A 13,683-nucleotide genomic window follows, 5' to 3' on the forward strand; every position below is an offset into this window, starting at 1 on the left:
GAAATGTGCTGTGGACAACGCACAGAGAATTGCCCTCAGACTTTGACAGGATCAGGTTATCATTATATTTGTGAAGAAGATTCTTTGGAAGAAGATGTGTGGTCCTCTGGAGTGAACTATGGAATTAGAAACTAAGATGTGAACCCCAGTACTAGTTCATTTACTGTGTGCCCATTTTTACCACTGTGTTTTCTTGGTGGTGAAATTTGCAGAGGCAATGTGCAGGGTGCTTTGAAGAATTACAGAACTATTCAGAATAATGGTAAGCAATATCATAATCATCTGTTATTTCTAAACCAGTGCACGGTTTTATTCAGAGACGGATGCCAGCATATCTGCCACATCCATTTACAACCGTGTGATATCATTAGGAGGCAGGCGGAACTCTCTTCCCAGTCAAAAGGGCAGAGGTGGCACATCCAGTAACATGTGTTTTGACTTGCTGGATGCCATAACTAACATGCCTAAATGTTGGATGACAACTTACGTGCAATGACAGAAAATACTTTTATATGAAAGGATGGCTCAGGGCATTAATTTTTGCTTCTTATTGGGTAAATGTTAGAAAAGCTTGGTGTAGCATTCCTGTTCTTGCTGTCATAGATTATAGGCAAGACTTAAGAATTCACTCATCCAAAGGTGTTACTTCCTTAAGTTCCTGCAGTTCACACTATATCTGATGTAATATTTTGAAGTGAAATTTAAAATTCCGATGGCGTGACAACATACATTGAATAATTTAAAAGACATGCAGAAAACTCCCAAGCTGGGGGATGTTTGCTCAAATTAGATCAGCAAAATCTGTATCATGCTAAACAGCCAGAAGAACAGTGCTCACTTGGTTGAGGGTGGGAGGTAGACTGTAATTCTCTTCCAGTTTTGGAATCTTTCTGAAGTGTAGATGGAGCTCTCCGTGTAGTGCTGACAGCCGATGGTTGGAGGGACGCACTCCTCTGTCACCAGATGCCAGTCTCTCCCATTGTTTAAAGAATACTGCAGGTGAATGCTATGGGAATTGCTGTATGGCTTGCTGCAACCCATGCTCAGCTCAAACTGCAAGAAAGTGGACGCTGATACGTGGAAGTCCCAAGTCTCCGCATAACGAGGTTTTCCTAAGAAAAGAGAAAAGCAGACAAAAAAAAGTATACCTTATGCATATGCTTTCAGTAGTCATTCAAATGTTATCTGTATTTTCACCTTTTTTCAGCCTTCTCTTTCCTGCAGATTACTATATACCTGATTTTTTCTATAGCTCCCATCTTGTAAAACCTTGACCCATAAATAATTTGTAAAATAGACTCGTACAAATGTAGCAATGTTTGGTGACACATACCAGTGTTTTCACTGAAGATCAGAGCTGTATCCATAGACAGGCAGTCGATGTCTACTTGACCTCCTTGTATTCTGTACCAGCTTGCTTGTAAATCCACAGTTCCATCAAATTTATCCTGGAAGCCAGTCTGAGAGCTGTCATTCATCCCAATAAGGACATCATCCAAAGCCCACTGAGCTGAATGCTTCCCTATAAAAAGCAGAACGGGCAGGTTAGTGGAGTCTCTGTAAGTTATTTTTTATGCCCATATCCTGTGTTCACCCAGTGAGCACTGCTCAGTCATGTAGACTGAGCACTGTTAAACAAGACTAAGTCATGGCTCAAGGATGAACCTGGAGTATGTTTCTATTTTGGATAAACACAGGTATTTCCCTCTTCATTTCTCAAGCTTCAGTGCCTTCATCATCATACGCTCTTCCTGTGTTTGAATGAGACACTCCCTGAGCCTCTGGATTGGGGATTTTCATTTTATGGGTCAAAACCTTCCTGCAGTTCCCCACAGCTAAATCAAAAAGGCCTCTGTCTAGTTCCCAAAGTACCTTTTGTATGGAAGAGGATAGTACACAAAGGAAAATGCTGAAGGCTCTTGATATAGATGATATTCATAGAAGTGCTCTTCACTTTCTCCTTCCTGAAAACCTCTCTTTTCTTGCTCTCTAGCCTACAGGCATCTCAGTCTTGGCAATAAATTGTAAGCTCGCAGCAATGTGCCAGGACTTTTGTCTTGCCACTATGAGGAATGTGGGTCATGGCTGATAGGGCCACTCTGCACTGAGTTATGGCAGACAGAGGACAGTCTACGAAGGAGTTAATATCTGTAATGAGGAGTGGTTGTCATCTATGGGCACTGGTATGGAAGGTGGTATTTCAACCTCCAGTCATAAACTCTCCCTCTTACTAGGAGCCACAGGACTGCCTTCAGGTGGTCTTAGAGTGAATGCTCTCAGCCAGGACAGATGTCATCTAGGTGCCCACAGAGCAAGCAGCCACAGGCAGGACACAGGTAGGGAGCAATGGGTCTGACATTGTGCCATTCACCAGTGCAAATGATCGTGGCAGAACAAGGGTCTGTGGTGCACAGCATTTTTCCCAAATGAACTGGCTGCTTAACTAAATCACATCCCTCTTGCTTTGCCTACTCTCTTGTCTAGTGAGGACAATTAACTCCAGCACCTACATTGTAAGAAAATGTACGAATAAAAAGCAGCCATCAAAATGATAGATTATATCCAAGAAGCTGCATACCATAATTACCTGAATGTAAGCTGTGTGCTTTTCTCCCCAGGGAATTGCTGTTAAAATGTACTCTGCTGTATTTCTGAATATGACCTTATATTTCCTGCAGGGATCCAGGAGCTGCTGTCTTGCACAAAGGCAAGACACTTAATCAGGACACATTTAATAGTGGTAGCATGCCCCCATGCAAGCTGGTAGCTCTCACAGCGGCTGTAGGTATCAGTCAGCATTAGGGATTTACTTTCAGCTGAGGATGTGGGAAGTGGCTGAGTGGGCTTTGGAAGTGCAGCAGAAGGCAGGGGAGTGGGGAGCAGGGTGCTGGGACACCAGAAATGGCAGGGGATGGGGGTCCTGTTTTGCAGTGTGGAGATATTAAAATAGTGAGAAGGGAGCCACCAGGTAGGTGGATTCAAGGCCAAGTTATGCCTCCTCTTCCAAAACAGAGAAAAAATGAGATAAAGTGTGCAAGCCATTTTGCATCCCAGGTCACTCTATACTCAGGTAAATCCTCTAATCTTATTTAGGCTTTTCTGTGTAATATTGTTTTCCTCTCCCCTTTGTTATGTCTCAGCATCTTTGGTTTAAATTTAGCTCTTACACAATTTTACTCTTAGCCCACTATTCCACTTGTTGCTGTAAATAAAATCATGTCTGTAGTGTGACTGAGGAAAGCCTAAATATGTTCTTACAGCACCCAACTGTTCACCATACTGTATTTTTTGGCAAGCTGAGGTTTCTGCAGAACACGTCCACACTGAGAAGCATTGACATGTGGGTCATGTAAAGCTGCTTAATGAATTTTTAGGATGGTGTTGCTTACCATGTTGTGGCTGCCACCATCGGAAAGCGGTGGCAGGGGTTTTGGCCTCCCGAGGTAAGTCTATCGAAACAACTTGGGGTTCCAGGTACGACATGAAGTCCAGCTCTCGCAGCAAATGCCAAGTGATCCCGTTGTCATTTGTGTATTGAACAATAAGCCCTATATTTAAAATTAAGAAAGACAGTTAGTCTGACTGTACAGAGCAAAGGGGGACAACTCTTCAGCCTGTGCTCAGGAGCTGCCAACCTCCGTTCAGTGCACGTGACTTTTGGCATCTCCCCATCCCTTTTGGCATCTCCTGGTCCAGGAGCATTCTGTGGACGAAGTCCTACTGCAAAGATGATGTGGGCTCACCAGCTGCTTGTCTTCACCAAACTCAAAGGATCAAATCTTTTACTACCTTGGTGAAACTAACGATTGTACCACAGAAACGATAGGAATAATGTGACATTCTTCATATATTCAGTATTTATTTCATGTTGGGTATCCTTGCATTTTGTGTGGGACACTGAGTTGTAATTCTGATAGCTGGGCTCCCAATATGGGTAGTTCACAATGCTCATGCTACCTATGCAAGTTCACAGCATCCTTAAAAGTTAATTATCATAGTATTTAGATAATTTAAGATAGTCTTGGTATCTATCACACAGTATGGCAAATACTAGGACATAGCAGAATTGTGAAGTCACTTATGAGCTCATCAAAGGGGATAATACAAGAAAGAAGCACTTAAGTATATTTCTTCTCTTAAAACTCTTCTATACTGGATTATGTTCAAAGAAAGGATTTTCTTGTGTCTTATACTGGTGCAAATGAGAGAAGAATCAAACCCTCACTGTAATCTGTGCTGAAAGATGACAGTTCTGAGTCAGTATCAATGTAAGTGCCACACATCAGGAAACAGCCCACTGATGTTAAATGATTTACACTGAGAGGAAAATGAAGTTTTCTCATCTACCAGATGTCAGTGGTTTGTCTTCATTGAAAGGTGACATTATAATGGGGGTCTGCTACAGGCCACCCGACCAGGAAGACTGAGCAGATGAGGCCCTCTATAGACAGGTAGGAGCAGCCTCATGTTCACAAGCCCTGGTCCTCATGGCGGACTTCAACCACCCCGATATCTGTTGGAGCGATGACACGGCAGGGCATAAGCAATCCAGAAGGTTCCTGGAATGTATTGGTGATAACTTCCTTCTCCAAGTGATGGAGGAGCCAATAAGGAGAGGTGCTATTCTGGACCTTGTTCTCACCAACAAGGAGGGGCTGGTGGGGAATGTGGAGCTCAAGGGCAGCCTTGGCTGCAGTGACTGTGAAATGGTGGAGTTCAAGATCCTTAGGGCAGTGAGGAGGCTGCACAGGAAGCTCGCTACCCTGGACTTCAGGAGAGCAGACTTTGGCCTCTTCAGGGATCTGCTTGGTAGAGTACCATGGGATACAGCCCTGGAGGGGAGAAGGGCCCAAGCAAGCTGGTTAATAGTCAAGGATCACCTCCTCCAAGCTCAGGAGTGATGCATCCCAACAAAGAGGAAGTCAGGCAAAAACACCAGGAGGCCTGTGTGGATGAACAAGGAGCTCCTGGACAAACTCTGACACAAAAAGGAAGCCTACAGAGAGCGGAAGCAAGGACAGGTAGCCTGGGAGGAATACAGAGAAATTGTCCAAGCAGCCAGGGATCAGGTTAGGAAAGCCAAAGCCCTGATAAAATTAAATCTGGCCAGGGATGTCAAGGGAAACAAGAAAAGCTTCTATAGGTACATCAGTGATAAAAGGAAGACTAGGGAAAATGTGGGGCCTCTCCAGAAGGAAACAGGAGGCCTGGTTACCTGGGACATGGAGAAGGCTGAGGTACCCAACAACTTTTTTGCCTCAGTCTTCACCAGCAAGTGCTCCAGCCATACCACCCAAGTTGCAGAAGGCAAGGGCAGGGACTGGGAGAGTGAAGAACTGCCCACTATAGGAGGGGATCGGGTTTGAGACCATCTAAGGAACCTGAAGGTGCACAAGTCCACGCGACCTGATGAGATGCATCCACAGGTCCTGAGGGAACTTGCAGATGAAGCAGCTAACTCACTATTCATCATATTTGAGAAGTTGTGGCAGTTTGGTGAAGTTCCCACTGACTGGGAAAGGGGAAACATAACCCCCATTATTAAAAAGGGAAAAAAGGAAGACCTGGGGAACTACAGGCCAGTCGGTGTTACCTCTGTGCCTGGCAAGATCATGGAGCAGATCCTCCTGGAAACTACGCTAAGGCACATGGAAAATAAGGAGGTGATTGGTGACAGCCAACATGGCTTCACTAAGGGCAAATCATGCCTGACAAATTTGGTGGCCTTCTACGATGGGGTTACAGCATTGGTCGATAAGAGAATAGCAATGGACATCATCTAGCTGGACTTGTGCAAAGTGTTTGACACTGTTCTGCACAACATCCTTGTCTCTAAATTGGAGAGACATGTATTTGAGGGATGGACCACTTGGTGGATAAGGAATTGGCCAGATGGTCACACTCAAAGAGTTGCAGTCAACGACTCTGTGTTCAAGTGGAGATCAGTGATGAGTGGCATTCCTCAGGGGTTGGTGTTGGGACTGGTGTTGTTTAACATCTTTGTTGGCGACATGGACAGTGGGATTGACTGCACGCTCAGCAAGTTTGCTGATGACACCAAGCTGTGTGGTGTGGTCGACACGCTGGAGGGATGGGATACCATCCAGAGAGACCTTGACAGGCTTGAGAAGTGAGTCCATGAGAACCTTATGAAGTTCAACAAGGCCAAGTGCAAGGTCCTGCACATGGGTTGGGCCAATCCCAAGCACAAATACACACTGGGTGATGAGTGGATTGAGAGCAGCCCTGCAAATAAAGGACTTAGGGCTGTTGGATGACCAGAAACTCAATATGACCCGACAATGTGCGTTTGCAGCCCAGAAAGCCAACCTTATCCTGGGCTGCATCAAGAGAATTGTGACCAGCAGGTCGAGGGAAGTGATTCTCTTCCTCTACTCCGCTCTGGTGAGACCCCACCTGGAGTACTGTGTTCAACTCTGGGGACCCCAACATAAGAAAGACATGGACCTGCTCAAGCAGGTCCAGAGGAGGGCCTCGAAGATGATCAGAGGGCTGGAGCACCTCTCCTATGAGGACAGGCTGAGAGAGTTAAGGCTGTTCAGCCTGGAGAAGAGAAGGCTCTGGGGAGACCTTATAGCGGCCTTTCAATACTGAAAGGGGGCCTACAGGAAAGATGGGGAGGGGCTCTTTAATAGGGAGTGTAGTGATAGGACAAGGGGTAACCATTTTAAACTGGAAGAGGGTAGATTTAGACTAGATGTTAGGAAGAAGTTCTTCACTGTGAGGGTGGTGAGGCACTGAAACAGGTTGCCCAGAGAGGTTGTGGATGTCACCTCCTGGAAGTGTTCAAGGCCAGGTTGGATGGGGCTTTGAGCAACCTGGTCCAGTGGAAGGTGTCCCTGCCCATGGCAGGGCGGTTGGAACTATATGATTTTTAAGGTCCCTTCCAACCCAAACCATTCTATGATTCTATGATTCATGCAACTGGATGACTTTACATGGGGAATCTGCTCCCAAAACTCTGCTGATCCTTCCCAAACACAAATATCAGCCCCCTGTCCCAATAACTCTAAGCATGTGGATAAAATAAGAGAGGAGACAGCTGGGAAAGATGAATTTCTTTAGACTAAATATTTATTCAGCTGTGGCTTTATAATTTTGAATTTCAGGTAAATCATGCATAAGCTTGAGTTGGAAGGCAATCTTCTATTAGACCCACTGGTGTAGCTGAGAAGCTGAACAAGTTTTCAGGCACACAGCTTTTCTTCAGGTCAGAAATGGAGGTTGCCCACTTTATCCTGAACTCTAATTTTATTCTTTTTATTTCAGACCTGAAGAAAGTCCTACATACTTGTAAGTTTACCTGTTTTCCAATACTATCAAGCAGTTTAATAAAAGCTATTACTCCTTATCTTGTAAATGTTGTCTTTCTAAACCATCACAGCTCCAACAGTTACTCCTACTGATAGATCACCGTTAGGTTTGGTGGAAAAAGTTATAAATACAAATGTGGACCAAAAGTAAATAGTTTTCTGCACCATTTATGAAAACTGAAGGGTTAACTGATTTATGTTAAAAATAAAACAAACTTTTTTATTTTGTAAAGGCAGTAAAAGGCAAAATCACTGTAGAAGACCGAAAATACAAAAAGCTTATTATAAAGAAAAGCAGCTTTACCTTCATTCCTGGCTCTTGGTCTGTTGCAGGAGTTACCAACAGCCTTGCTTCCAATTTGTACATAAAATTGAACTAGCCTGTTAAAAAAATTAGGGCAGAAGAGAAGTGTAAGTATGTTCTGATAGCGCAAGATCAGTCAGGATAACTCTCCTCTCTTAGCTAATGTGGCATTTTCAGCTAAGTCATTATTCCAGGCTTATTGATTAGGTAATATTCCCAGTGAAATAAAGCATGGCCATAGTAAACAGTGAAGGATCCAAGACAGAAGAAGGTGATGTGGTTTATTGATCCTGCACCTAATAAATGTATTGTTGGACTGAATAGCAGTATTTAGCAGTTTCTTCTTTCACACAAAGATGAAAAATCTCCAAAGCAGGCAAATCTGCTCCTTATATCAGATCTTACCTTGACTTCTTGTAACTGGAAACTGGTTTAAGCTTTAAAATACAATATTAGAGTTTTAATAAAATTATTATATCCTCACTAAACCACCAAACCCCTTTTGGTCCTTAAACTCTTGATATAAACAGTTTTCAGTGAAAAGCGTTCATGGGACATTTTGTGAAGTAGACCTTTTGATTTTGAACCTATACATTTTGATTTCATTGAATATCCTCTTGTTCTTATGTCATGAGACAGGGAAAAAATCTTCCTGATCTGCCTTTCTTGCAACCTTCCCTGTAGTCAGTGCTTTTATCACTTCCCTGCCTTCTCTTATTCCTTTCTACTGTAAACCATGGCAACCTTTTCATCTGTCTCTCTGCATGAAAGTTTTCCCATGTCCTTGATTTTCCCCATAACCTTTTTCTGCAACCATTCTAAAGCTGCAACATCCCTTTGAGACAGCGTTGCTGGTTTTATTGACAGAACTTTGGATTAGCCTGGAACACCCCTATTTAGCTATATTTGAATTAATAATTATCCCATCCTTGTGCTCCAAAATATTGTTAATTTTTTTTCCCAATCTGCAGTGATGCCCTGGTATCCTTGCTGAACGGATATTTTTAGTTGTGACTCTGTGGTGTCAGAGTACTTTACATTTCCTCTTAGATGTGCACTATTGTGCTATGTAACAGCAATTCGTTTCAATCAATGTCCTGCTGCTCACTCACCAAATTTCATTGCATGTCTCCAACATTCATTTGAGTCTTATCTGGTCATAACTAATGTAAAGAGCATAGAGATGACTGAGAATGCCATTGCCCCCTCATCTATCTCACAGGTTGTCTGTGTTGCACACCTGAAACAGTGCCTGAACAGAGCAGGGAACCTGGACTCATCCCTATGATGAGCTTTTGCATGCTGAAAGTTGGTGACGCCATTCTCCTTGTTTCCTAGCCAGTTTTTGACTAAGGATGATGCCTGCCTGTTGTGTTATGACTACTGGTGTACTCGCTGATGTGATGTTTTTGGGAAGCAATTGCTTGTCCCTTGTGCTGGGGGTGTCCTTGTGGAGCACATAGGGTGAGATTGCGTTATTGCCAAACAGGGGTTTTGAGGGAAAAAAGGACACAAATCTAAAGTATTTATAAAGCCTGCAGGCTTTATTAATTCTACTGCTTGTAGATAACTTCTTTATTTTAAATACTATCTCTGAGGTGAATTTGTATCTCTGTGTGAAGAAACGAGGCTTCATTTGTCACTCAAATAATTCCCCACAAAGATAACGCTTTTCACTTTAGGGGATCTGGTCCTAATTTGTAGTGATATCAGTAAAATCACAGACAAGCCACAGGACTACTGCCAGGCCCAGTACGATGCAGACAGGACTCCACTTTCCCTCTGCTACATACAGAATGTCATGATCCTCTTCTGGTTCTAAACCCAACCACACTCCAGTTCCGTTATCGAAATCAGTATCTCCTATCTGAGATGTTTTGTATATCCATAGTGACTAGGACAAGCCAGAATATACTTATCAGTCTCATTCATAATATAACCCCATAGATAGCTCAAGAGCAGGCAGGCTCACAGTATTACACTATTTAGCCAAGTAGGTCCTATTGTTTGCTGCAGTTCTGTTGTCTGAGACAGTATTCAGGCAAGAAAATACTAGACAGTGGTCTCAGAGGTGAAAAGATTTACAGTCCTATGATGAAATTCTTTTTTATTGCTTGCCAAATGTAAAGCTTGGTAAAAAGCAAAAACAAAAGACAAAAAAACCCCTTTCTGCAGAAGGGTGAATTGGTCCATCTGATCTGTAAGCATTTGACCCAGAACAGCTCTCTGGGATGACTGCATAGTCATTAGCAACGGAGTCTGTAATGCAGATGGGAGCCAAGTCAGCTAACAAGCCAGATGCCACTGCTTGGAAAAAAAAAATATATTCCATGGTTTTTATCTAGCTGCCAGGTACGTACTGTGTGCAAATGCTCTCACTGAACAGATAGTGAAAAGCGTCATAAGGGACAGGCCATCAAGATGGGTGGCAGTAGCTCATCAGTAACCAAAATGCATCCAGGTATCGTATTGTCAGTTAGGAGGATGGAAATACTGCTGGTGAAATTGTGCCTTTGGCACATTGGAACATGCAAAAGGGAAGGGATGGGGAGACTCCAGGGGGGTTCTGAAGTGTAGGGCAAAAAATGGTCTGGGTGAGATGATTTTTGACACTTACAGCTCTCTTAGTGCTATGGGACATTCTCCTAATATCTGTGAAAAAAGTGTAGTCAATCATATAAAGGAATAAGGAGACAACAGGACAAACAAAGCTAAGATGATGATAGCACTTAACGTATATGCTAAACATTGAGTGCTTGTTTATGATCATTGGCTTCAGGGAGCAAGCTTTAGTTTTAAATGCTCTTAGCATGACACCTGACTTTGCCAGTGCCCTGTTGGGCGTCTTCCCTGAGCAGCACCACACACCTTGGGATGCCAGATCAACCCCTTTGGAGCAGAGCAAACTGGGAGCACCGAGCCACCATGCACCTCCTCTGGGAAGAGATGGGCAAAGGTGAAAAGGGTCTTTGTAATTCTTACAAAAAAGAACAAAAATTCTTTACATTCCTCACAAAAAATTTACACTTTACATTCAGGAAGCTGTAACTGAAGAAAGATGATAGGGAATATGCATACATTGGTCTGCAGGATTTCAGAATGAAAATAAAAATTTAATGTCTTGCTATATTTTTCATTTTTTTGCTCTTCCATGCCTGATTTAATGAAACAAGATCTTAAAAGGTCTGGGAAAACGCTATTAACCTGAAAAATAAGAAGCTTAAAATCTACTGCAGCAGTTTCAGCCTTCCTATTCACAACTCTCAATCCACGTATCTAATGATATGTCTTTCAAGGCATATTTTCTTGCTGTTTACTCAGTCACCAAAAACCCCCAACCAAAAAATCCACGCAAAAATAAAAGATAACTGTGCAGGGGCTAAGATGACCCCTAACAAGATAACCGAATTCTATGCAAGGCATTATTGAATGCAAAAAGTAATACCAAAATAGGAAAAAGTGCTTCCCTCTAATCTCCTCTTTCAAGTGACATTAATTTTAGCTCCAATAATGGAAAAAAAAAATTCTAGGCTCAGGAATTATTTTCTTTTTAGGGTATGGGTCTTTCAGTTAACTCCACACTCTCTTACAAACTTAGTCTGCCTTTGCTTCTAGTAAAAAAAGACCCAGTTAATGTTACAGATGGTCTCAAACATTAAACTGGGATGCACCTGTTCTAGGCAAGGTGTCTGAAGCTGAATGTCTGTTTTACATGGCCAACCTAGACTGCCTTATAATTAATGAAAAAAATACAAGCTTCCAGAAGACAAAGCACTGGCCTTAGCTAGACCCCATTTTAGGATGAGTTGCATTGCCCTTTTGAAGCAGCTATTCTCTCCTCTGAACATAAAAGCAGCCTGGGGTAATTGCTGTAGTCTAAGAAGTCCATGTTCTGGTCAAGTGGCATGGGGTGGATACTACCCTTGAGCACACACATGGCTGAAGAAACCAAAAAAATCAATGTTAGTCCCATTTGTGTTTGAGATGACCAGTGTGTTCTGTCTAACAAACAGCCCAGGGATGTGGCTTCAAGCTTGAAATGTTCAAGGAGGTTAAACTGCTCACTGTGATGCTTATAAAAGAATTAAATGCTGATTTGTTTTGACAAAATGACCAGTCGCAGCTGGAGAGCAGCTCACATGGAGAGCATGTGCTCAGAAGAGGGATCTTGGTTGCTCTAACCAGGTGTCCCTCTGGCCATTTATGTTCTTGGGGCAGTTTTAAGACACCAGATGACCATGTTCTTGTGCAAAACAGAAGCAGTGATAGATTTAAAAAGTCAAGAAAGAGCATTGCTCAGTGTTTTAAAGCTTCTTTTGGTTTTTAAAATGGTTTGAACTCTGTAAAAAATTGAAAGCTATAAATATGAATATCTGGCATTAAAATTGGTTTCAAAGTAATCTTAAAGCTAAAGAAAATCCTTTTCTTTTATAAAAAGATTTCTCCAGGAAAGAAGGAATAACTCAAAAATACTGTTTGAATATAGACTTCTTGATGATGTGGTTACTTCCAATATTATGCTTCACAGGATTAATAACATAAGATTTAAAAAGACAGTGGAACAGAAGAGAAGTGCCTAGATCTTCCCAGAGTTCCAGTGCAAACATGTACTTGTCCAAAGCGTATTTGTCAAACAATTAATTAATTTAATTATTAAGTAATTTACATAATTATATAAATAATTCATGTTATTTGTCAGAGGAGAATTTGTCAGACATGCAGGGGACAGAGGAAAGGCAGCTGGTGCTGTGCTGCTCAGTGCCAGGGAGCACCTAGGGATGTCCCCAAACCTATAGCACCCATACTGCCCTAAGGAGCGCCACTTGCCTGAGCTGGAGAGCAGTAGCAGTAACTTGTGGCCAATCTTTGCCAAGTGATCCCACAAATTAAATAATGCAGCAAATCATGGCATTACTTACTCTTGGAGCAGTGTTTGTCAGGAGAAATATCTTTTGTTAAGCTAACTGTTATAATTGTAGGGTGGGCAAGGCTTCAGGTGCATGATGCCTCATGAGACTGGACAAAGCAGCAGCAAACTCCAGGCTAAATAACGGTTAGAATTAACAGTCCTTTGTTTACCCTAATTACATTAATCAATTAGACAATTTGAGAGAAAAAGGATAATTGCTACCAGTGGAGCAGGATTCAGTGGCAGCAGGGAGAGAGGTGAAGGCTTGTTAGCCTCTTGGCTACACAGAAACAATTTACATTCCATTTTTTTACACTGCTGACAAGTAGACTAATTCACAACATCTGGCAAGTAAACAACAGCTCATTGCTATGCCATCGCTATGCCTGCAATTCAATGCAGTCAGGGGAAAGGGAGTTTTTCTGTCCAGCTATAAGCAGAGTCTTAGGTTTTGTGCAGTCTTAAGACCACATCTTCTGACTGTCCATCTAGAATACAATGCAAACCATCTTCTCAGAAGGATAAAGAGTTCATGTTTTTTTATGCTGCTATTTCACAGTTTCTAACCTAAGTATTCTCTCTATAGAAAAAGAAATAGTACACCAGAATGAATAAAAAAGTTAACTTCTCTTCCTTTAAGATTTCTTGTACAGGTTGCAATTACCAGAAAAACATTTCTCACCTTCTCACATCTACACTTGTAATAGCAGAGAGGAGACAACATGAATACACAGACAATTGTGAGAAGCAGCACTGAGGACTGACCTGATATTTGTGGTGTCCAGGGGAACAGTCCTCGCCTCCCTTTTGCCAGGTCCATTGAAGTACAGAGATTTTCTGTCGCTGAGCACGCCACAGCCTGTCCCAACCTGACCTCCTGTTATCTTGTACCAGAGAGGGCTTAGCTTCCTCTCAAACCTGTCGAACATCTCACTGTGATTAGGCACATTAGACACACAGGTTCCATGCGATGCTTCAAGAAAAAAAAATATATGGAAGATGCTTTGGTGAAACTGTGCTGAACAGAGTAAAGGTCAGATACAATACATTGGCAGACAGTTCTGTTGCTTTTCTAAGAAAATGCCCTGATGACAGGATTGTGCCTTTTTAAACCCACTTTACAAATTTTCGTAGGC

The 13,683-nt window shown here is 42.4% G+C and overlaps 1 protein-coding gene across 2 annotated transcripts in view; it reads right to left on the reverse strand.

The window, feature by feature from the left end:
• Positions 1 to 13,683, reverse strand: part of RELN (reelin) — a 306,374-nt gene that overhangs the window by 55,050 nt on the left and 237,641 nt on the right. For both annotated transcript variants that reach the window (XM_069801790.1, XM_069801791.1), the window contains exons 30-34: positions 13,313 to 13,520; positions 7,639 to 7,715; positions 3,390 to 3,548; positions 1,334 to 1,522; positions 839 to 1,112 (exon numbers count right to left, since the gene is read on the reverse strand). In XM_069801790.1, the coding sequence (XP_069657891.1) occupies positions 839 to 1,112; positions 1,334 to 1,522; positions 3,390 to 3,548; positions 7,639 to 7,715; positions 13,313 to 13,520 (907 nt within the window). The remainder of the gene's footprint in view (positions 1 to 838; positions 1,113 to 1,333; positions 1,523 to 3,389; positions 3,549 to 7,638; positions 7,716 to 13,312; positions 13,521 to 13,683) is intronic.

Source organism: Haliaeetus albicilla, chromosome 14 (assembly GCF_947461875.1).
Source record: "Haliaeetus albicilla chromosome 14, bHalAlb1.1, whole genome shotgun sequence".
NCBI lineage: Eukaryota > Metazoa > Chordata > Aves > Accipitriformes > Accipitridae > Haliaeetus > Haliaeetus albicilla.